Here is a 25,254-nt window from a genome sequence, read left to right as displayed (position 1 = left end):
AAGTCTTGACATAGGATTATATTAAATCAGACGCAACATGTCGAGTAGCTTAAAGAAATTTTATTTCTGGCTGTTAGTGTCTACAGACCCTCTATATATAAGCACCTTTTCTGTGTATCTAGTACACCGTTTTGCATTAATGGATTGCCCTGAACCCACTCTCAGTGAGGACAATCCTAAAGTCTATTACAGTGCTAATTCCCTTCAGTTTGAGATGACCACAGCCGCACACATAAACCCACAAACCCCGATCAGGATCTGCAGTAGTAGTAGAAGCATTGTTCATATCTGAATAAAAGGGATGATTTTTATAAACAATTTTTAGAAATATCTGAGTGGATACAAAGACAGTCAGAGAAAATATGCCAAAGCGGTGACCACAGATAACTTAGAGCAGTCTGGGTGTTCATCATTTGACTGCGATATGGACACAAAACCGAAAATGTTATACAAAAGTGACATATCTTTAAGTGACCACATCCATGAGGGGGCATTATGTGGCTGAAATAGGTACTCAAGTCTAAGCTGGGATTAGTGGTGCAGCGCCGTATATTGCCAAGGGATTTCTCTTTTAACCTTATGGCTCCAGGTGACACTGTGGCGCTGAGCTGGTGTGCTGACAGGAGAAACATTATGATGTAGGAGGCTTCTCTCAGTCGGCTCTAATCACCCAAACTATTGTTCATCAAGTGATACTCTTCCAGATAATATGACCTTTCACGCGGCCCATTCAGAAGCTATTTTGTGTGTGGATAAATAGTCTTTTCTCATAAATCTTATACTTACAAACAAAAAAGTACATTCTTGGCGTACCAGTAATTAAAGTGATGTTAGAGAAGTCATCAAAAAGACTTCCTGTAATCATCAGCTACATATTTGTATATTTATCTACTTGTAATTTTATTAAAGTCCCCTCCACTCAAAAATCTGAGTTTCTTCTTGTTCTTACAGTGTGATGTTTGACTGATGTATGTGCAGAGTTTGACGTTAAAAGGATGTTTTCACATTTATCTGCTGAAAGTGGAAAATTTCTTTGTGCTCTGTCCAACTCCATCCTGGTCCAGTATGCAACTCGTACAGTGTGACGTAGAAACTTGAAGCCACCAGTGCACATCCACTGAGAATGGACTTTACAGTGAAGTATGGAGACATCTTCTGTCCAGCAGGAAAACTTTAGAAATGAACAACATTTGCATTTTGATTGTAATTTTTAATGACATGGATGCCTTTTTAAGGATTTTAATGTTGAAATGAAACTTATTTTGCTGAATAAAAACTGTATTACCAATATTTTGTGGATAAATAGAGGGCAGCAGTGGGGATATTGTACTGAGGCTCGATAGAAATGTCAGCCTAATTGAAATCCATTGTGGGCCTGTTCATATCCCACTCAATACACTGCTGCAGTAATAGTGTGTTCACTTTACTCAACTTTGAAACTGTAACTAAACTTTTTTTTTGTGAAAAGAACATATCAGATACAAATGTTTATTCAAAGTAGAGCAATGTATGCTAAAACATGTCTGGAGGGGGTATTTAAGTCTAAAGGATCTGCATACTTCATCTGTCATAGCAGAGTAGAAGTATAAAGTAGCATAAAATGAAAATACTCAAGTAGATGTGATTAGTTACATTCCACCACTGGTTGATACACTGTAGGTTTAAACTGTACACACATCACACACTACTGTTCCCTCTGCATCTGTACTATAGTTTCCCTTGATGAAATAACACCAGCATTCATATAATACTTGGTGTCTGTGATATCTGGTTGTAGTTTTAAAATGCGTTATATGTTCACTGTCCTGTTGTGTCAGTGCTGTGAGTTGTGGATGGCAGGTCCAGTGATGCACAGGTCTCCTCCCCTTGTCTGATCTGAGACCTGTGAGCTCTGTACTCTCTGTGCTCATCCAGCAGAGCTCCTGCTACCAAATATGGACAGCCGGCATCGATGTTTGTGCTGACGCTGCGGTCGGACGAAAGGGATCGGAAATATTCGGCTGGAGAAATATATTTGATTTCAGTTTTGAAGATGGGATTATACGGAAGCAATCAGAGGGGAACTGCTGGTTTGGTCGGCTTAAAAAACTCAGTGTGAAAAGGCTTCAAACAGGTGAGCTGACTGCGTCCGCTGTGGCTACAGGGAATGAAACAGTTCTTTAGATAAAGAAAATAGTTGAGGAGGTTATCAGGATTTCCGGTATTTTCACAAAAACTTTACTAGAATATTATTGTATTGATTTGGGATAGCTGTGGCTCATTTTATAAAAGGAATCTGCATAATCTGTGAACTCTCAGGTGTTCTGCATCTGTCGCAGCAACAGGTTCGCTGTCGAAGATGATCAAATAATTCAAATTAAAGCAAGTCAAGGCTTTTATATTCTAAAAATGTAAAATAAATAAATGAATAAATACAATAATAATAATGATAATAATAATAATAATAATAATAATAATAATAATAATAATAATAATAAAGAATAGAAAAATAAGTGGATTTATAGCAAACATAAACTGTAGACAACAGAAACAGCACTTGATACAGCACGTATCAGTATCACATAGATTGATACATGGAGGCACATACTAAAGCAGAACAAGATATTTGAATGTAATTTGAATCATTAGTGTATAAGTTAAACAGTGCAGACCTAACAGCTTATTTAAGATATGTGTTTTTGTTGGAGATTGTGAAGAAACCAGCAAAAAAGAAAAGCATCTTTAAAAGCATGATTATTGAGGATAATGATAATAAGTTCTTTGGGGGTGAATAAAAAAGTATATCAGGTATAGGGGAGTCCTGATGAACACACAACCTTACCACAAGTCTCAAGCCTCTTAAGTGAGTCTTTGGTGCAGCACAGAAACTAATCTCCAGCAACAAAAACAATCTTTTAAACACTGGGCCTGATGTTAAAGAGTCCTTCATTACACACAACAACAATTACAACATCGCTGAATCAGATAACTCAGACACTACTTGCAAGTGTCGTCCTCATATTCAAATATCAGATATGAGTCAGGCTCAGGTTTTTGAGCCTCAGTGAATTCAGTTCTTTTAGAGAGTTACTGGACATAAAGACATGGATACAGAGACTACGTATTGTGTATTTTCTTAACTTGTATTTGTATGTTCAAATTCCATCTGTGAAAAAAAACGCTGTGTCATATTGCTCATGTTCACTAGAATGCTAATAGGATTTTAAAATTTATTTGAGCATGATTCAAAATAACATTCAAATGGCAGATATATATTCATCACAAAGTAAGGAAGTGTTATGCATTTCAATATGTTTTGGAACAATTGCACCATCATCCTCTAGTCTGTGACGGATTAATGGCCGTGGTTGTCATGTTAGAAAGCAAGAGAATGCAGATGAAACATAAAAAAACAGACATAAATCAAACAATCGCACTGATTTCAGCTTATTGCAAATATGCATTCTTTCAAGAAAACTACTGCAGGGCTCAGAGATGATTATGTAACTCATATTTAGTGTACAGACACACCATTGGCTTCACCTTTTGTCACCCTTCAAGCCTTGGCTTCTTGGTGATTGTCAGTGTGATTTAATTCAGTGGGGGTTGGTTAACTCCCTGGTATTAGCACTAATCTACATGAGTGCACGTGTTACAACCATTGGTGTTCCCCAGAGATCAGTGAGTCATTATTTACAAGTAAAAAAACACTCCCCGACTAATTTTGCACATTATATTTTTAGAATTGTTTTCCTGGCTTTGAATTCCTGGAGACAGGAGCATATGGTTGACCTGGCTGCTTCTACCGTCTTTACCGAGAACTGAAGAGAATCAGTGCCCTCAGCCAATCCAATCCAATCCACTTTATTTATATAGCACGATTTTAACAAACACAAGGTTTCCAAAGTGCTTTTCAAATAGAGCAGGTCTAGACCAAACTCCTTATAAGATTATTTACAGAGACCCAACAGTACCACCATGAGCAAGCACTTGGCAACAAGGGCAAGGAAAACCTACCTGTTAAAAGGCAGAAACCTAGGATAGACCCTTCGGCTCTAGCCACGCCCAGTTGTACCTGTTCTTTAAGTGGTGCCCTAATAGACTTAACTTGGTGTATGCACGACCGAACATAGAAACTACAGTCTACCTGTAAGCCATAGCTTAGTTATTTTAAAAAACCAGCTGATCGTTCAGAGAGAGAGCACTGATCCTGTTTAGTGTTAAGGACATAATGAGGATGTATTTTTAGGCACTACTCTCAGACAGACAGTCAAAAGTGGTGTTCAGTAAACACATCAACAACACTGCTCTCATAAGGGAAATTACTGGATTTTGCTGTATGATGGTTTGTACAATCTGATGTATTCGCTGTAACGTTACAGCCATAAAGTGTGTTTTTTTCTGTATTTGTGTGCTCCAGGCCAGCAGAGACAACATGGCAAAAGTCTGCAGTGAAAAGTCCATTTTAGCCACGCAGCAGTTATCCACCAACACACATGATGAGGAGCTGGCTGTCATTGAAAATGGAGACAGCAGGTCTGATATCGGCATGAAATTCTTAAGATTTAAATTATGTGTACTACTTTTTTGGGGAATTGTTGACTACTTCTCTACCACACCAGTGTTTTTTTGCATTGTTGCCTAAATGCTTTAACTGTTCCAACAACTGTGGACACATTTTTGGTACCTTCTGTACCTGTAAGTCACCTGGTACCATTTGTATGGCATGATCTTGAGCATGTCACTGTAATTTTTCTTCCAGGGCTCACTCCCTTTGTGAAGACAACGCCGAGGGAGCGCTGTCTTCGGAGTCCCACAGAGACTCCTTTACAGGTGCTGGGGCAATGGCCAGGTAAACTTCAATAGTAATACTTTGCTTAGTCTTAGTTCTTAGTCAGTATTTAACCAATGGTGGAAAGTACATTTACTCAAGTAGTGTATTTAAGTACAATTTTGACATACTTGAGTGTTACCATTTAATTCTACTTTATACTCCCCTATATTATACAGCAAAATTTAGCACTATTTTTCTCCACTGGCATTCATTTGACAGCTAGTTACTAGTTACATTTAAGATATAAAGACATACAAACATGTGATGAGCTGGTTGCATTTAAATTACTGTCTGAGGCTCAAACTGGTCAAATGTCCAATATTTCACAAAAAAGTCTGAAGACAAAAAAATAAATAAAAATCCAGAAATATTTCTGTCCACTCCCATTAATCATCTCACAATCTACCTTTGAAGCAGCCTGACCCTTAGGTTGAGAACCATTGGACTAAACTCATTGTACTCCTTGAATGTTGCTTACACCTTGATGCATCATATTGACAAATATATACATTGATTTACATAATACAGGTCTGAATACGCTCTCCACCACTGGTACATATTCTGTGAGATAGTATATCTCTATAATAGTCTGTTCCTAGACTAGACGGCTGTCACTTTGTTCCGTTTTCCCTCCCGCTAACCTTCTAGGCTCTCTTACTTCTTCTTCATGCTGTGGAACTGGGCGTCTCACAGAGTGAACCCTGAAGTGGAGAGACATGACTCTTTCCTTGAGCGCTTCAGAGGCCCTGAGCTCAAAGACATCTCCAGTCGAGAGAGCAATGCCCAGTCTGTGGGCTACAACGACACAATCCGTAAGAGAAAGTAAGTACTAGACTGTGTGGCAGCGTTGCCGGTGCACAGTTTATTTTTCTGGACTCACACTGACAGTGATCTCTCTGTTTGAAATGACAAACAAACCCACCGGACAGTACAATTAATCACATGAGTGTCAGTTCCTCAAAGCTCTGATGAGTCAAACTGAGCTGAATGATGAAATGATTCCAAGTGAGACAGAATATGTGGATTAGGTTTGGTTACAAAAAGGATTTGAATCGACTCCTTCACATGTGACTGGATCGCTTCAAAGCACGGTACAGAACTGTGAAGAGATATGGAGCTGAACAAGACTGTTGACGCTCACCTGCCATTGTTAGATCAGGAGGTGAATAAAAGTGAAACGAATAAAGACTTCAACCACAGCAAATGCACATACCTCCTACTATGAACTAAAAACTAACAATATGTCAACACAACAAGCATGAGGAGGCATTGGTGCATATGTTTATTGAGACTGGAGGGTCTACTTGACTGTGAGTCAGTGTGTTTGTATTGTAACACTTATTCTGACAGATACCTCCCATATTATAATAAAAAACTAAAACTGACACTGACACTTATATAAAACTTAAAGCTGAAGTAGAGCCAGGGCATGAGATACAACAATCAGCTATCTCAAAGCTTCCAACCCAACGCGTCTTTATATCTTTCTCTGCTCTAATTGGTTGTTTTCATTTAGGTCTGGCGGATTCTTGGAAATGCCATTAGGAACACTAGAAGGACCTGATCTTTTCACAGATTATCTGTCTCATGTTAGGACACAGTGAAAACGAAAGATAAACGAGCAAACCCTTTCTGGAAACTAACTGAAACAAAACTGAACTGAAAACATAAATGAAAATGAAAACTAATTAAAACTACCAACTCTAATACCTAACGCTATTATATTTCTCTGCTAGCTAACCACTTGTTAACCATTAAGTGTGGTTTTATACGATGGACGGTGTAAGCTCGACACCCTAAATCACATTTGATTGGATACATTTATGTAAACACGCCATAGGTCAAGGTGAAATAGATTTTTGACATTAGCATGTAACAAGAGATAAATGAAAAATGTATGTGTCATTTCAGTGCTTTAATGTCTGACACTGTGAGGGTTCACTGTCCAAAAAACTTGTCCTTTATTTCTTTCCAAAGTCTTGCCAGTAAGTGGCCGCTAGCTACTTACAACATGAATAACTGCAACAACACAGACGAGTAAGTGTGTGCAAATCTGTCAAAAAATAGAATCAAAATAGAAGTAGAATAGAAAAATGAGTCACGGATCATGCTGGACATTCATAGCATCTGGTGTATCATGTAGCTAATGTGGTATATTTTGCGGTAAATAGCATAGCTATAGTCCTTTAGACAACATGTCTTCCAATTCTCCATTCCTGTCTCCTCCTGTATTAGACAGATAAAACCTTTGTTCCTTTGCTTGCTTGAGGGATTTTCTTTTGTTGCAAGTTGTGATGTGGATTGAACTGATTTTACCTTTGGCCAATATTTAGATATAAAATGTACAGGCATATTCTGATTGTTAGCTCATAGTGGTTTTGAAGTGAAAGAAGACATGGAAACGTACCTGTGTTACGTTGCCATCTGCTGGACAAATATATGACCTGCACCAGCTCTTTCAACAAAGCCTTGAATCCCAAACTCTAGACGACCTCCTTCTGTAGTCCTGTAGCCCGCTGACAGTCCCGCTTAGATATCCTCCACCCTTTTTCACAAATATAAAAAAACTAAACTTGTGGTCCGTAGCAAAAAAGAGGAGAAAAAAGAGGAGATTAAAAAAGATGAGAAAAAGGAGGAGGAGAAAAAAGACGAGAAGAAAGACGGGGACAAGAAGGAAGAGGAAAAGAAGGATGAGAAGAAAGATGAGAAAAAGGATGAGAAGAAAGACGAGAAGAAAGATGATAAGAAGGATGATAAAAAAGATGATAAAAAGAAAGAGGAGCCACCGTAAGTATACAATCAGATACATATTGGGACTAGGACATTTTATTACAATAAACAGACGTCTTTTTCATTCTTACTGTATGTAAAAAAAATAAAAAAAATAAAAATCTTGTGACAACATCAAGTAATGTTGAGTTGTTTTTAGGAAAGAAATCTGGATTATGGATCCTGCTGCAGACCAGTACTACAAATGGCTGACCGTCATCGCAGGCCCAGTATTTTATAACCTGATAATGATTGTGACAAGGTATTGTCCATTTATCATCCGTTAAAACTTCACTCCGCGTTCCCAAAATATTTTTGCAAATGCATTCTCCTTGTCTTCTAGAGCCTGTTTTAACGAACTCCAGGACTCGTATACAAACCTCTGGATAGTCTTGGACTACACCTCAGACTTAGTCTACTTAGGAGACACATTTGTCAGATCAAGAACAGGTTGGATACTTTCACATGTTTCAATACAGAATTTAAATATGTAAACCAATTTGTGTCCATTGTAGTTTTGGATTTGACTCCTAATTTAGTTTTTCTGTTTGTCCCCTTAGGTTACCTGGAACAAGGCCTGCTGGTAAAAGATGCCAAGAAACTGAGAAGTAAATACAGAACAACATCTCAGTTCAAATACGATATGATCTCAATGATACCCACTGATCTTCTGTTTCTGAAATTTGGATATAACAACCCAGAATTCAGATTCAACCGTCTTTGCAAAATCTCTAGGCTTTTCGAGTTCTTTGAGCGGACTGAAACCAGAACCAGCTTTCCAAACATGTTTCGTATTAGCAATCTCGTACTTTATATCCTCATTATTATCCACTGGAATGCTTGTATGTTCTTTGCCATATCGAAAACCATAGGTTTTGGATCTGACACGTGGGTATATCCCAATATCAGCCACCCTGAGCACGGCCGCTTGGCCAGAAAGTACATCTACTCCCTGTATTGGTCCACACTGACCCTCACCACTATTGGAGAGACGCCTCCACCAGTTAGGGATGTTGAATACCTCTTTGTCATTTCTGACTTCCTCACTGGTGTGCTGATCTTCGCTAGTATCGTCGGTAACGTTGGTGCCATGATCTCCAACATGAACGCCTCTCGAGCTGATTTCCAGGCGAAGATCGACTCCATCAAGCAGTACATGCAGTTCCGAAAGGTCACCAAAGACCTGGAGGCCAGGGTCATCAAGTGGTTTGACTACTTGTGGACCGAAAAGAAAACCTGCGATGAGAAGGAAGTTTTGAAGAACCTCCCAGACAAGCTAAAGGCTGAGATTGCCATCAACGTCCATTTGGATACGCTGAAAAAAGTGCGTATCTTCCAAGATTGTGAAGCCGGTCTGCTGATTGAATTGGTGCTCAAGCTGCAGCCACAAGTGTTCAGTCCTGGAGATTACATCTGTAAGAAGGGGGATATTGGTAGGGAGATGTACATCATCAAGGAGGGGAAGCTAGCTGTGGTTGCTGATGATGGGGTCACTCAGTTTGTAGTGCTCAGCGATGGCGCATACTTTGGGGAAATCAGCATCTTGGGTATCAAGGGTAGTAAAGCAGGCAACAGGAGAACAGCCAACATCAGAAGCGTAGGCTACTCTGATCTCTTTGCCCTGTCCAAGGACGACTTGATGGAAGCTCTCACTGAGTATCCAGATGCTAAAAAAGCTCTGGAGGAGAAGGGGAAAGCCATTCTGATGAAAGACAACCTGATTGATGAGGCGGTAGCCAACGCTGGCGCCGACCCCAAAGACCTGGAGGAGAAGATTGTCCAACTGCAGAGCAACCTGGACGTCATGCAGACCAAATTCGCTCAGCTGATGGCTCAGTTAACCTCCAGCCAGACAAGAATGAAGCAGAGGGTCACTGAGATGGAGGCCAAAGTGAAATCCATTCGACCGGAGGACCTGGCAGAAGTGGTGGCCGACAAAGACAAAAAAGTGCAGTAATCTGAGACACGTACCGGAGGACTTTACAGGAAATGAAGGGATTTTTCAGTAAATGGTAGAGTGACACTTTTTAAGGTCCATGTTTATATCTATTTATACATCTGTGTTTATTATGATCATAATGTGTCAAATTGTGTACAGTGTATGCAGCAAAGGAATATTTTTGGGTGTATGCTATGATTGACAACCAATTTCGTGGTCATGGAACTGCTTGAGCATGTTGGTCAGAAGCACTCGTGTATGCAAACAAATGGCTTTTCATAGCCTTAGAATAATGAGGAATGTTTTTTTTTCCTGATATTGAAATTTTTTCCCCAGAAAATATATTGATCTGTAAAGTATGAAGTACAATTCATACGTAATAATGCAACTGCAATATTCATTTGATACGATATGTGAATGTACAAAATAAACCCAAATGCAGTTCTGTTTATAAGTTACTATCAGCATACATCAGTTGTTAAATTGCAATGTTATATGTAAATAAACATTAAAATGTTCATATAACATATACTGTGTGTCTAGAGAGTCATTTTGTAGAAAAGAGTGTGACTATTACAGTATAATACATCGTTTTGGATTGTTTCTCAGTCTCATTAAACTGTCTTTACTGACTTTAAAGCCCCTGAACCTGGCTTCAAATCTAAAGTATTTCTCTATGGTTTAAATATTAATTACTATAAAAGCAATTATCAGTTAAAACACAAAGAGTTTAACACTCAGAAACGAATTAATCTGCTTCATCCAACCTGTGTGGGTATGGTTTGATTAGATTTGATTGATCAAACCTACAATGCTGATTAATCTCTATTCGTGCAACTACCTTTTTCGATCTGACCTCCACTGTTTTGTGGTAATGTAGGATCTCATTAGTGGTAGTAAGAACATGATAGAGAAAACTCGTTTTCAGGCCCTTTAAATGTGCATTTGTTGGCCACTTGAAGGCAGAAGAAATAAGATGATAACACTGACGTGTTTTTAAGGTAATGAGGCGAACTTGTTGGCAGTTTCTTAATTACACATCTGGGAGATGTGGAGAAACATAAGCACTTACTTGGAGTCATGTTACTGGACAGCCAGTTAAAGTAAAACCAATATTTACTCTCCTTTTGGCTCTGTTTTTGCTCTTAATCAACCTCTTTGAAAAATATGCATGTTTAGCTTCTACATGTTAATGCTCCTCTATGTTGATGAGCTGCTTGCTAACTTTGTCTGTCCAAAGATCAGTGCTGAGCAGATAGTTTACAGTTGATTTTTAGAGCTTTTTACTGTAAACAGTTGACTGCTGTGGCCAAAAACTACGCCATAAGAACGAGACTAAACAAAACAGTAAAATTGCAAAACCATGAGCTGAAAGATGCTATAAAGCTACGTATAGAGAGAGAGAAACTGCAGTCGTATATTGTTAGAAGAAATTCCTTCAGTTCATATTAAAGACAATGTCAATACTTTTTTTAACCTTTATTTACTTTGCATAATAGTTGCTTTACGTAAGAGTTTCACATTATTTGCACATTCCTTATGTACCTGAGATATTTGGCCAAATAAAACATTTCATGTGACTCTTTTCCTTATATAGGCATTGCACATTTGGCAACTGCACTTACAACTGTGCAATCAGGAACACTTAATAGCAAACAAACCAAGGGGAGAGAAACACTTCTTTCAGGATGTGAAAGTCTAAACTGACCAGTCAGTAACTACATTTTAAAACCTTGCAAGCTATTGAAACCACACTATCTGGTCAGGTTCACTGTCTCACAACACACAGTATTCATGTTCTATGTAATATAACAGGCACAGCACAGAAATACTTTAAAATAACCTCTAGGTTAGTGGTGAGTTTGCTCTCACGCCGACAGGAAATTGTTCAAATATAAGCTTTTCAGAGAGGCTATTTGGATTAGCAGTTTTATGAAAGGCTTCACCTCAATATACTACAATGACAATCATAACCAAGGAGCACCATTATGCTCAGTCCACTCAGTTGTGGGAAGAGAGCCTGAAGACTGAATACTGCTACACCATGAGGAACTGAAAAACATGAGAATTTAAACAGAGTCTATGTGCTGTCATTTAATAAAAACCTGTGTATAAGTGCACTTTCACAGTTTCACAAATGAAATATTGTTCATGGTTGCACAGAAACAAAACACACAAGAAAAAATAAATTATTTAAGTGTCGTGTTAAACTCTTTGGGAAACCTAATCTACTGTATATGAAACTAACTCAATGGAAGTTCAGCCTCAGAGTGAAAGGCCGACAGTGGAGTATGAATGGTAAGGGCTGGTTAGGCACAGGGTTATTGCAGCACTTTGTTTCATGTCATTTAGCTCTGTATTTTTGTGATACTCCCTTTTTTTTATTTATTAAAATGCAGTCACAAAAGCTTCTTTGTGGACCTGTCACAGCATCCCAAATCCTTTGGCATAAGTGATGGCCTTGAGGAGTCTTTCTTTCAGTTTTTCCTTAGAGGAGTATTCTGGGAGCAGCAGTGCATTAAAGCAGGTGTGAGAGGTTGGTAGCCTGAAAGAAAGGATGAGAAAGTAAGAGTACTGCTGGGCCTGACAGCAAAAATGGGATAAATGTGAGCTGAGAGAAGCTTATCGTGTGGGTTTGGGCATCAACAGACTGTTTTGAATGACACAATGAAAAAAAAAAAAACAGTATGTTTGATGATAGAAAAACCCCAAAGGGTGACTCTTCTGTACCTGTCTGTGTCGGAGCCATTCTTGGCGATGATCATTTTTAATTTTCCGAGTCCGCCGACAGGTGCTCTGTCTGTGCCGGTGGTAAACTGAAGAAACAACCTCTTCTGCTCCTCTCCAAACGAGTGAATCGTTTCCCAGAAGTCTCTGTATGCAGAAAGTAACAGACAACTTTAACCAACGATGATCTGACTGCTAAAATCAGTCTAAGTCTTGCAGCTAAAAATATGTCTTTAGATTATGACTTAGCTGGTGTATGTGGGAAAAAAAGGAAACTCTGACTTACTTGATGATTTGACTGTCTTTGCTATAACCTCCATCGTATTCTGTTGTCTTTTCAAGAGCTTCAAAGTCAAGTTTCTGTGAAGAGATTAGTCTGTAAGTCATAAAACACTGGCTGCAATAAAATAACAAAAATATAAATTAAGGTTTGTCCTCACCCTGCTTCCACAGATAAGCAACTCTACTTCCTCAGGTCTGAACAAATATTTAAGTGGGGACTCATTTGTGACAATTAGGAAACCTTTTTTGAAGGCTTTGAATTGTCTCTCCACGCTCTTGTTCAGTATGTACTCAGTATACAGGTCCACAAACTCCTGTCAAAAAAAAAAGCAACAACACCTGTTAAATATACAGAAAATAAACTGCTCATTATTTACCATCTTCCATAACAGCAGTAAAGTGAATGTAAACCTTCAACCAACAGTGAGTCAGTGTATTCTGTGCATTTTAAGTGTTGTTTCTATACACTTTCAACAGAGGAAAGAATGTCTCAAGGAAATGGCTGAATTGCATCATTTTCAGCCATTTCATATACATCGAGTTCCTGTTGCTGAGCTTGTGAAATGTATAAATAAAAGAAAAAAGGAACAAGAAATGTGTCCCTCATTGATTCTAATAATATTGTAGCTAGACAGTATCTACAACAGCAATTGTATAATTACTTTTTAATTTGGTGAGGAATTCACATCGAACCCCTGTACTGACTTTAAATCACTCTCTCTTCTACCATGATAGTTACTTCAGCTCTTGTATAAATTAACCGAACTATCCTTTACACAGAACAGTTTTGTGGCCTAGACAAAATCATTTCAGACATTTTACCTGTCTGTTCTCCTTAGTAACAGGCATCTGGTCTCCCTGTTCCTTTAAGTCATATAAGACCGGGTTTCCAAAAAGGTCTGTGTGTGATATCTGGAAGGTGAGCATCATGTCTTTCTCTACATTGCCGGTATACTCGAGCAACTGCTTCAGACTCTGGTACAAAGCCTGCAACAAGAAAAGAAGAAACGTCTGTTGTTAAAAAAATGCTCTCAGAATATGCTTATTTGCTTTCTTGTCAAGAGTTTGTTCAGAAGATCACTGCCATCTCATCTCATCTGTCCTTTAAACGTGAAGGTACAGCTAGATGACAGTAAGCTTAGCTTACCATACAGACCGGTAACAGCTAGCCTGTCTCTGTTAGACAAATTTAAATCCACTCAGCAGCACCTGTAAACCTCACTTACACGGTAGAGTAAGAATGGCAAGTTGTAGATGTGTGGGAGGTTATGTTAATGGGAAATGGACTGTACTTATATAGCCCACCCATTCACACACACCAATGAAATAGCATCGGGAGCAATTTGGGGTTCAGTCTCTTGCTCAATGAAACTTCAACATGCAGCAGGAGGAGCCGGGGATCGAACCACCAACCTTCTGATTAGTGGACGACCCGCTATGTTCTGTATTTGGTGGCCTCATCTTCAACGGTTGCCTGGCAACGTTACGTGACAACAAGAGCCAAGCGTGCTCTTACCCCCTGGTTCCAGTCTTAATGCTAAGCTAAAAGCTAACGGTCACCTGGCTTTAGTTTCAGATGAGAGTGGTATTGATCTTCTCATCTAACTCTCGGCAAAAAAGAAAAGAAGTGTATTTCCAAAAATGTCATTCAGTGCAACAGTTTTTTTTATATGCTAAAAGTTAATGAGTGAATAAAGATTTAGCTTTATGCTTGTGGTTTCTTTCCAGCAACACTTAAATCTGCTTTCTTGATCTTACCAGTAACATTACAACACCATACACAATAGAAGGCGTTTTCTAAATGTTTGGAAATACAGAGCTGATGTATTGTCTTTGACTGTAAATTAAGTTTGGAGAAAGTTACTGTACTGGATGTGAGTCCGACAGGTCCAAGAAGGCCCCTTTCTTGCCCATGAGTTTCCTGTAAACAACCATAGGGAAATGTACGTCCAGGATACAGTTGTTGTAAATGGCGAGCCCGAGGACGAGTCCAACGAGAGTGTACTGCGCTTCATTCTCCAGTGAGGACGAATTAAACCAAAAAAGTTTGGTGTTGTCGTCGTAGGTGAACATTCCTGTTGAGAATGTCAGAAAAGAAAGAGAGAAAAAGCCAGAAGCAAAAATTAAATACTCAAAGGAATAGTTTTTGTGAAATACACTCATTAGCTTAGCTTAGCACAAAGACTGGAAACGGGGGAACAGCTAGCTTTGCTCCCAAAGGTAAGAAAAGTACCTCTAAAGCTCACTATTATCTTTTCTATCTCACAGGTTTAATCTGTGCAAAAACATTTCCTGTCTTCTTTACCGTGAGGTTGCCAGGCAACAAGTTGAGGCCAGGAAGGCGTTGTACCTGGCCAAGAAATATACCTGCACATAACCTCCCGTAAAACCACATCCTGCCTATTTTACACTTCAATGTTTGTGTGAATTAAACAAACAAGATAAAACGTGTTAATTAGTGAACTTTAGAGGTCGGCAGATTTTTTATTTTTTTGTGTTTCCAGAATGTTAAGCTAAGGTCTCCCGGCTGTAGCTTCATATTCAATATTCAATGACACATGGGGAGCAAATGTAAACACTGTCAAAATGATTTAATTTCTCACCTATGTCGGGATTGAAAATTTCCTCCAAGACCAATTGGAAGAACTCCTTTGAAACCCCGCCCTCGTCTACACCTTGCTCCCCCTCAAACTCAACAAACAGCTGCTTCTTCAGGTCAGACGGGTTCTCCATGGAGATCATCTCCAGCTGTAACACAGGGCAGTTGAATTAACTGACAAACACTGCGGGACTAAGCTTCAATTTGACATCTCATCCACATGCAACAGTTACGCGTCACGCCGTAACTCACTCTGACGAGGGCGTCGTCGATGATGTGATCTCTGCGTACTTTGAGCTTGAGATAGGGGTTGGGCTGCTGGCCCTGGACCATGCTGTAGAGGGCCGTGAGGCGTCGCTCGCTGTACATCCTTATCCTGTTGTCGTAGTACAGTCCTTGGCTCTTGGTGATGACATTGAGGATGAAGGGGCACGACTGGAAAGAAAACTTGGTTTCGGCGTTGACTTTGAAGAAGGTGAAATCCTTGTCCATCTCCACCACTTCGTTCAGTGACTCGTTGACAAAATCCTCAAAGGGGATGAGGGGTTTTATGCTATCTATCGGCCTGAGACCCAGTTCTCTCTCCAGAGGATCGACCCGGGGACCCTTCATATACAGTCGCTCCTCACCTAGCAGCTCATGCAGGGTGAGCTCATCAGACTCTGGGTCTTCCTCGTCCTCCTCATTGTGCTCCACATCCACATCACCAGCCTGGATACTTGCGTAGAAGGCAACTTTTAAACACTGAGTCGCAGCCACCACAGTCTCGTCATCATTTACCAGATTTTCACTATCATATTCATTGCTGACGACTGTGAAAGTGATGAGCTGCTGGAAGGTCTCCATCATGCGGCGGATGTGTGGGAGACCGTACGTGGACCAGAGCTTCGACAGCCTGGCGAGAGCAGTCACCGGCAGTTTGCTCATCGCCTTGCAGAACTGCGGCAATGCCACTTCAAGGTACTCTGGGCTGTGGAGGTTACTGTTCTCCAGCACGATGATGAAGATATTCAGGTAATCTGGGTTTGTTTCGTACACATCAAGGTATTCCAGGTCAAGTTCCATGTTTGGAGTAAGGTAAATGAGTGCGTTTACGAAAGCTGCCTCGGCCTGATCGATGGTTAGCAGCCTGTCGTAGACCCTCCTCACGGCGCAGATGTCCACTGTAACTTCACAAGGGTCGAACGTTTCATTAACACCCTCGTCTGGTAAAGCAGCCGCAGAGGAAGCACCCATCTTCTCTGAGGTTTGCTCACTCTGCTTCTCATGCTTGTCGGCATCTGGTGGTTTACAAGAGTCATGGTTTTCAGCAGTGTTGGGTTCATCCTTCCTGAAGCTCTTCATCAGCACCTCTGCGCTGGAGAAAACCCTGCCGATAATGCGGACTAGTGCAGAGTAGTCCCCTTTCTCCTCGCAGAAACTCAGGATCCTATATACACTGTTCTCTGTGAGGTAATGAACATCTGGACCAAAACAGTAAAAGAAAAATTAACACACTGAGCCGATTCAAAGTCAAAGTCCACAAGAATCTGAGTCAGTTTTACAGTACCTGAGAAGTCCTCCTTCTGGGGAAAGACGTCCGTATCGCTCATCTTACTGTCCAGATGAGTGTTTTCATTGGCGCTGGAGTGTGGGGCGTCAGATTCTTTCTTTGAGGGATTGCAGAGTTTGGCGTTAATCTTAAACAGCTCAAGCGCTTTGGCAGCCGCTGAATTGTTATCCAACGGTTGAAAATCACAACATGATGCGCAAAACTCATTCGTGCAGTCGCCATTTCCACAGCCTTCAGTTAACTGCCGAAAGTAGCGCTCAATTAGATGCTTAGCAGCCGCTCTGTTCCTGCATTAGGATATTTAAACAGGAAGTAGGACTGATGAGTCATCCATGGTTAGGAAAAAGAAGCATTAACACATTCTTGCAATGCAAATAATAAAACATGTGAAATACATTTAAAATAAAGACACAATGACACAGAGATGGGAACTGACAGCATGTATATTAGTTTAGATACTGGTTGAAGTGAGTGCAGACAGAGCGACTTACATTCGGCTGGATTCAGGTATCCTCCTGCAGGCCCAAGTTACAGTCCTGAAAGGAAAGTTCAGCAATACTGTAAAGTTTGACTGATCCTACTGTGCACAGAGAGCCAATAACAAAAGGAGGCAGCTGCTTTTCAATCACAGTTAGTCAACTGATTCAGATATCTGATGCTATAGTGTGTCAGGCTATATTATCATCTGATCTAATTCATATTTACTTTAATCATTTAACTACGGAGCGAGGCAACAAAACTTGATGGGGTCACTCATTCAGTTACAGTGGTAACAACTGTTCATGTCACCCTTGGGTCAACAGTGTAAGAGAGCAACCAACTTTCTCTCTTCTGCGTTTAAATGAGTAGAACAGAAGAGTATTAACATGTGTTTGATATATAACTGTATGGTCTTTTGAAGCAGCTGTCTGTATGAGACATCTCCAGCAGGTCTGGACAACAACGGGGCATTATGTAACTGGTTTTAATTTATGACAGTCAGATCACATTAATTCATGCATTACAAGCTGCAACATCATCTGATCTCATATAAAAGAACTTTTAGGATATTATTTGTAATTGTAGTGACAAACATTGTGTGTCCAATCACCGCCTTCCCGTGGCTGTAACATCTATTCATTTAGCAGACAGATAGAGTGGCTGTAGTTTCACCATACTGTAAAGAGGTTATGTTCAGATTATAATTGATAAGTGCACCCTCTTATAAATAATGAATGACGTTAGCGCTGCTGTGCCACGTGCGTAAAAAGGCCCATTGTTAATTTGGAGACGCTGCTGTGTGACGGCTACAGGCATTTAATAATGGTAACTCAACAAGATACACTTTCTGTGTGTTAATAAAGCCTTATGTCGGTGTCTGTGGAGGCAGCAGGTCACCTGCAGGCAGCTACTGTGAGTCTCATTAAGGGGAGAGAGAGAGAGAAAGAGAGAGAGAGATTGAAAGCGGCTGTAAAACGTCAAAAACAATATTAATATTAATAGAAATAGTATTTTCCCTCCACGACACAAACAATGAGATATAGAAATGTCTTGTTCGTGAACCCTGGTATTAAAACCTAGTTAAATTACACGTGTTAGTAATCCGCCACATGCAGAAACACTGTGCAGCTGTCTCTGACCGGCTGTCACTGTTTGTGTTTGACGACTTCAACCGCTGCTAGCTAGCTGATCAGCTAATCGATAAAGCAGCTCGGGAAGTGAACACAACACGACACAGCGTTACACTGAGGCTGTGGGCCAGCTTCCAGTACTAACCTGTGATTTCAACAGTGGTATACAGTCCTGTCTGTGTGTCTGTGTGTCTGTCAGTGACAGTGCAAAAACAGAGCCGTGGTGTCAGAGTGAGAGCTGCTGCTTCCTCCACACTCCGTCCACTCCGACTCAAACTCCTCCGCTCACTGCAAACACACGGAGCCTGAACGCGACACAGGTCCGGGAGGAAGGTAGGAATGGCGGCACTTTTTGTTCCTAAGTCAGAGCAAAATATCCTTTTCTACCATCTTGTAAACAAGAGCGTGATATATCCCGGCATGCAGCGCGAGGCTGTCAAACACCATGCCCCCCCTCCCCCCTCCTCCTCCTCCCCCCTCCTCCTTCTCCCCCTCCTACCTCCACAAGCCACCGAAATACACCATAAACAAATAAAAATAAACAGTGTTTACCTAAAAAAAACCAATACACACAGTTTAATCTTTCATACACTTTATTTTCAGGTCATTAGTTAACCGCTGAGATTGGACTGACCTCGGTTTATACAGCACTATGCGTTATGTGGATGGATTAGACACTATGTGTACATGGAACTTGTTTTCTTATATTAAGAGAAATTCATATAATAGAAAATATAAACAAAGATCAGCATGGTTTTTTAATATCTTGATATAAATACCACAATGTAAACATAAACTACGATTACAAATGAGTCCTGTGTCAGCATTTATCATCATCAAAATGTACTTTAAGTATCAAAAGTAGATAAAAGTACTAATTATGTAGAAATATGTGCCCTGTTGTTATCGTATATTATTGGACTGTCAACACTGATGCTTTTTGTGATGTAGCAGTTTTATTTTGTATCAGCTGAGATTGAGTTAATTTCACTTTATAAAGCCAACCTTTTTCTCTAATGTACCCCCACAGCCCCGTCTGATGGACTAAAGTACCCCTTCATCAACACCACCCATCATATTCTAAACACGTTCATTTGAACTACTTTTATCCTTTTCTCCTTTTTTCAAAGGCAAACTATTTCACTGTTTATTTATTAAAACAATCTACAGTATTTGATCCACTACTTTAGGTTTTTTATGTTTCTTTCTAATCATTTCAGCTAACAATTTCAACCATCTCTCAGTTAATTTTAGCTATCTATTTAACCGTTTAAGCATTAATATTGGACATTATGGATACATAGTTACAGTAAGTTGATAATTAGCTATTCATCTCAACCATTCTTTCATTGCTTTATGTTACATCACTTCTCTTCTCTTCCCCCTTTCCCCTCGGGGCTGGGTTAATCTATAACAATGCATCATATTTCATGAGATGAGACTGTAAAATCTTTATCTGCAAAGTAGTAGCTGCCAAATAAATGTAGTGATGTATGAAATACAATATTTCCTTATAAAATGCAGTAGAGGTACATTTTAAAGTCACATAAAATAGAAATACTCAAATAGACTATTATACCTCAAAACTGACCTAAAATACAGTACCTGAGTAATACTTCTAGTTGATATGTTTCACCATTGGATGTGTGTATGTGTAGCAGTAATTCATACACAGAGGCTATTTTTCATCCCAGTTTTGGGAAATATGTGATTAAAGTGGGTCATTATGTCACAGACTTAATTTTGGCTTAAGCATAAACACAGTAAAGACCTTATAGATTAGTCTCTGTGAGTAGAGCTGTTCATTCATACCTTTTGTTATTTAGTATCATAACTTCCCTTAATTATACATCTCTGCAGAGACACACGTATGGGGCTACAGTAGCTGTGTTGATGGAGGCTAAGACACAGCACAATCTCTAAATCATATTCATAAACCATAAATCAGACCTGGAATATATAGCAGGTAGTCAAACCCCTGCCAGCTCATTCTGCAACAGAGCCTTGTAAATTATGCATTATCTAATCCGCATGCATTGCTCTTGTGGTGCTGATGTTTGTTATTCTGTCAGCGTCCAAGCCTGATATAGAGTTTTACACTTAATGTGACATTTGGTTTCTTTACCTATCAGTCCTCTGTGACACACTGAGCAGTAAACACAGGTAAATATAAAGGATAACTGAGAGAGAAATGCAAATCTATTCATATTCTTAAAATAACTGAGTACATTACCACCTTAATTGAGAGCATGTTCCTAAAGGTATGAAGCTGCTTTTCATTAAAATATATATATATATGATTGTATGAGGGAGATTCCAAATAAATGTGTCATGTTGTTGAAAGGATGTCTTGCTCAGCATTAATTACCATCCTTTTGTCTGAGTGTATAGATTTGACACTACTGTAGTACAGTCTGCAGTAACCCACATGCACACTGGGAGTCGCTGTAAGCACACAGAGCATCGTGCTCACTGCTCATGGACGGTTTCCTCACAAGGTGATTTCTTGTTTTTTATATTTTAGATGATGTGTTTCACATAATACTGTTGATAAAAACAGACACATTGTAAAGTTAAAGTAATTACCTTCACACAGCACAGGGGTTCTCAGACCTTTGTACTTGTGGCATCTCGTCACAGGTTATATTACGTCTACTGTTGTAACCAGTTCAACCTTTCATTGTTTTATTTGATTTATTCATTCCTAAACAGCAAACACTATCCAGTACATCACAAGTAAAAACCAAAGCTTTTGGAGCCCTTGCTTGGACCACACCCATCTTCAAACTGCCTTCATTTTGATCTCAAATACACAAGTGTGAAGATTCGTGACTGCATCTTGCACAGATGTGTGACAGTATGATATTGACGGGATCTGTCCGTCACACAGAGAGACATACATATAAACAAACACACCAAAGTACTCTAATATACTACAAATAAGTGACAGCCAGCAAGAAAACTCAACTCAGTTGAGTTTATTGAGTTTATTAAGTGCCCACGTGTTCACAGGTCAAACATAAATCAGACCACTATTCATGGGAAAGTGCAAACAACGCAGTAGTAAAAACATTTTACAAGGTTTTGTTGGTGGAGCTTGTCAGTGTCATTCATTTACTTAAAGGTCTACTGTGTAACATTGGCAGAAATAGAATATAGGCTAGGTATGTTTCCATTAATGTATAATCAGCTCAATATAGTAATCATAATGTTTTCGTTACCTTGGAATGAGCAGGTCACCTTCTATGGAGGCCGCCATGTTTCTACAGTAGCCCAGAGTGGACAAAACAAACACTGACGGCCACCGTACTTTCTCAGAGACACTTAACAGCCTGTTCTCATTCCTATGTTGTCAAATATAGACACAAGCAATATTTCGTTGGTTGCAATCCATAATCTGCATCTAACCAGCTAGATGGCAGTAAAAACCTGCACACCGGTCCTTTCGGTGTGGACGTGGTGATTCTTCCTCAGACTGTTGCTGTGTGAGCTCTGAGCAATGCCCGTCCTTTTGCATTACACAAAGGTCAAGTGTGTGGTGGTGCCTGTCTGGCAAATGCATTGCATGGGTATACCTTCACAGTGGTCAGGGTAAAAGAAAAAGGGTATACAGTTCATCAAAGAGGGTTTATTTACAATTACAGTGGAAAAACAATGAGAAACATTTCTTTTCTTTTATGGCCCAAAATTGTAGTAGTAGGTAACTACTAACTAGGTTGTGTTTTTGTTACCTTAGAAGGAGCTCTTGTTATCTACAGATGCCGGTGGGTTGCCTTCCATGGAGTCCACCATGTTGAACTGGCATGTTTCTACAGTAGCCCAGAACAGACAAATCAGTTGTAATCTGCAACTACACCACTAGATGCCACTAGTCCCAAATCCAACACACTGGTCCTTTAACAGAATTAGCCTTACTATAAAACTTACCACAAAATAGGCAATGAAACATGTGATGCCTCAGACTTTTGAGGATAATAGATATTGTGCATCATGGCATGTCTCTCTTCCTGGAACATATCAATTAACCTCGACCGTACCAATGGCAGTTTAGGAATGTGACTGCAGGGTGGTGCAGGGTTCAGGAGAGGACACTGAAGGTTGCGTGTAGGACACGTCCGTGGTGTGGAGGGTAGGATTATTTTATCACAGTTCTTAAGTGATTCCTGGAAGTGTGCCATACAGCGAGCAGAGACAGGGTCTCACTCAGGCAATCAAGACAGAGTTTATGTCCTGTGTGATCAGGATACATGAACATCTCTGATCAGCACTCTCACCTCTGGCTCATAATCCAAGCTCATCAGCTCAGGGGATTTTCAACACCTCAGCAGAGTGTCAATGTTCACATCATCACAACAAGCGGGTAAAGGGCAAAATGAAATGTTTATGGGGCAAAAACAAGGAATTTGCTTATGTCTTAGTTTATGCCTCACATAAAAAACATGTTCCTCCTCTTTGTCTATGTTGAGTTTGTCTGTTTTTAGCCATCCTCACTGTGTGGGTCTAGTGATGGCAATGAAGATCAATGGTCCAGACTGAAATATATAATAACTACTGGCTGTCCTCAGATGATCAATACAGTTGACTTTGGTGATCCTCTAGTGCCACCACTTTAAGTGTTTAGTGAAATATCTTAAAAACTATTACATTTTGTTCAGATATCCATGGTGCCCAGTTGAACCTTAAGGAGTCTTGGACGATCTCATTACTTTTCATCCAGTTTTTAACTCATCTGGTAAAATATCTTAACATCTTATACAGACATTCATGATCCCCAGAGGATGAATCCTACCAAGTTTGGTGATCCGCTGACTTTTCATGTAGCACCACGAAGTGACGAGACGTCTCACTTTGGTGCACATCAGTTTAAGATTCACTTTGTGTTTAGTATGGATAAGACTTGCATTGGTGCACCAGCATAAAATTTCAAGATGCAGTTAAACAGTGTGCACTGGATACAATTTGGAATAAACTCAGCATGATTGTTTCTAACATCTTTGCATCAGGAAAAGCTAATTCAATTAATAAATTAATTATATATAATTATTAATATTAATATTACATTTATTATTTAGAAATGTGACCAAATGGTGCCTGCACCCCATGTACTAAGCCCTTACCGCAGCGGCCTGGGTTTTGATTCCAACCTGTGGCCCTTTTCTGCAGGACATCTCCCTTATACTTAGTGCTAATTAGCCAATGTTAGCATGCTAACGTGCCAAACTAAGATGGTGAACGTGGCAAGTATTACACCTTCTAAACATCACAATGTTAGGCACCCCCTGAAAACCTTGTTTTTGCTGACCTCTAGTGGTTTAACCTCTCACCAGGCTGCAGTGATGTACAGGTGTACTGTAGGACACTGTGACATCACCTCTGGGTGTGGTTACAGGTCCAACAGAGCACAATTCAGACCACACCTATCAGTAATGCTGGCTGTGGTTAGAGGTTAAAGAGACCTGAAACTTTCATCTAGAAAGGACAGTGAAACACTTCTTTTCATCCAGATGTTAAATGATCATATTTCTAAGAATAATAATAATCTCCAGTTCCCTCCTACAGGTGAACTGGAGACTATAAATTACCCGTAGGTGTTCGTCTATCTTTGTGTTATTCGTCTGTGTGTGTCTCTGCTGTTTGTGTTGGATGGATTCCTGTGTCAGTGTGAAGTTAGACTGAAAAAGAGCGATAATAATTTCACTAAGCCACTCCTACGTGATCGTGCAGAATGGAGCCTTACAATGCCTCCACCAACTGGAAGACAGATGGCCCTGGCTTGCAAAAAGCCTTCATTTGTTATTTGGAATCAAAAGTGATGCAGTGCATATCTCCACTGGTGTAAATGAACAAGTCCTCAAGTCTTCTCAGCAGAACCCCACACCGAAGAGTGGAGAGCAGAGGCTGCAAGGCTTTTTAAAACATAAACTATTCCAATAATCCAGCTCTCTGACGGCTTCATTGGACCAGATTATATACGAGGCAGCTTAGGAAATTGAAAATGTCCTGATTTAAGCTTGTTAAAACAATGGGTCATGAAGCGGGTCACGGCGACTTTAATGACCAGAATCAATGAAGCTCTTCTATGATAAAATGCAAATCAAACTCCATTAGGTTCAGCAGAATTAGTCTCCTGTCTGTGTGTAGACTGCAGGTAATCAAAAAAGTCATTAAAGAAAATGAAAGAAGACTAGAGGAGAGTGTAAGGAATCCTTCATTTCCAGAGAGGAGCCAGAGAGGAGGAGGAGGAAGAGAGAGAGTTTAATTATATTATCAATCTTTTACATGAATTCCCACAACACAATATGTGACTCCAGTGACAAAAATCCATTTTATTGCATGTGCTGCTTATTTAATGCCACTGAGAGCAGATAAATCACACAAAAAAACAGAGTAAAGCTCTGCACAATGGCACAAAGTTCCACACTTTACACACGCAGTATGCAGAAAAAACAGCTGATCAATCCGGCTGGTTTACACTTGGGCTTTGAAAGAGATGGAGAGAGCAGCACTGCGAGGGGAGAGGAGTCATCATTATCTCTGTGTTCCGACCAGGAACCTGCTCTTGCACAGTGCAGCAGCGGTCAGTAATTTGGCCGTCCCGCTGCAGCATCAGCAGAGCCTTGTCCGTCCCTTTTCCCTCATTGTGCCTTAAAAGAAACATTAATAACACTCCCCTCTCTGGAAAGCCATCGCAGATGTTACGCACACCAGGCAAATACAAACCGCTGCAACACCACGCCAAAGATCATCCATCTTCTGAAGGGCTCTTATATCACACCTTTGTACAGATGTGTGAGCAGACTGAGAGCTGAATTTATGCAGATTTGCTGTATATCACTGAGCTGAAGACCATTAGCTCCTTCAGAAACTGGAGCCAGAGCTTCTTTGAAAACCAAATGGTCTAAGGGAGGTGAAGGATCAAGCTATGCAGTTGCAAACTGGTGTTTGTTTGTACCTGACGCCTTT

General features: G+C 40.0%; 2 protein-coding genes across 8 annotated transcripts; one reads left to right on the top strand and one right to left on the bottom strand.

Moving 5' to 3' along the window:
- Positions 1-1,870: 1,870 nt before the first annotated feature.
- Positions 1,871-10,050, top strand: cnga3a (cyclic nucleotide gated channel subunit alpha 3a). 6 transcript variants are annotated; one of them, XM_051377604.1, is made up of 9 exons: positions 1,871-2,113; positions 4,400-4,515; positions 4,742-4,831; positions 5,462-5,635; positions 6,791-6,850; positions 7,400-7,600; positions 7,743-7,844; positions 7,926-8,032; positions 8,143-10,050. In XM_051377604.1, the coding sequence occupies exons 2-9, from the start codon at positions 4,415-4,417 to the stop codon at positions 9,537-9,539; spliced, it is 2,232 nt and encodes a 743-aa protein (XP_051233564.1). In that variant the 5' UTR covers positions 1,871-2,113; positions 4,400-4,414; the 3' UTR covers positions 9,540-10,050. The 6 variants fall into 6 exon arrangements, with proteins under 6 accessions (XP_051233564.1, XP_051233567.1, XP_051233565.1 ...); XM_051377605.1 differs by having other exon boundaries at positions 1,872-2,113; positions 5,507-5,635; XM_051377607.1 differs by lacking the exon at positions 6,791-6,850.
- Positions 10,051-10,985: 935 nt separating this feature from the next.
- ube3a (ubiquitin protein ligase E3A) lies at positions 10,986-18,709 on the bottom strand. Of its 2 annotated transcripts, none has more exons than XM_051377167.1 (11): positions 18,437-18,709; positions 17,173-17,217; positions 16,679-16,968; positions 15,382-16,592; positions 15,134-15,278; positions 14,400-14,605; positions 13,353-13,517; positions 12,689-12,844; positions 12,535-12,608; positions 12,252-12,395; positions 10,986-12,066 (listed from the first exon to the last, which is right to left on the bottom strand). In XM_051377167.1, coding segments are annotated over exons 2-11 (2,514 nt in total). In that variant the 5' UTR covers positions 17,175-17,217; positions 18,437-18,709; the 3' UTR covers positions 10,986-11,945. The 2 variants fall into 2 exon arrangements, with proteins under 2 accessions (XP_051233127.1, XP_051233128.1); XM_051377168.1 differs by having other exon boundaries at positions 16,679-16,778.
- Positions 18,710-25,254: the final 6,545 nt, after the last annotated feature.

Source organism: Dicentrarchus labrax, unplaced genomic scaffold, assembly GCF_905237075.1.
Source record: "Dicentrarchus labrax unplaced genomic scaffold, dlabrax2021, whole genome shotgun sequence".
NCBI classification, from domain to species: Eukaryota; Metazoa; Chordata; class Actinopteri; family Moronidae; genus Dicentrarchus; species Dicentrarchus labrax.
This window is presented reverse-complemented; position numbering and strand designations above follow the sequence as displayed.

Coding starts and splice junctions, on each gene's coding strand:
- cnga3a (XM_051377604.1), top strand. CDS start 4,415: ATGGCAAAAGTCTGCAGTGAAAAGTCCATTTTAGCCACGCAGCAGTTA. Junction 7,601..7,742: donor AAAAAGAAAGAGGAGCCACC/GTAAGTATACAA, acceptor AGTTGTTTTTAG/GAAAGAAATCTGGATTATGG. Junction 8,033..8,142: donor ATTTGTCAGATCAAGAACAG/GTTGGATACTTT, acceptor TTGTCCCCTTAG/GTTACCTGGAACAAGGCCTG.
- ube3a (XM_051377167.1), bottom strand. Junction 14,606..15,133: donor AATTTTCAATCCCGACATAG/GTGAGAAATTAA, acceptor CATTCTCAACAG/GAATGTTCACCTACGACGAC. Junction 12,609..12,688: donor TGCTTATCTGTGGAAGCAGG/GTGAGGACAAAC, acceptor ATCTCTTCACAG/AAACTTGACTTTGAAGCTCT.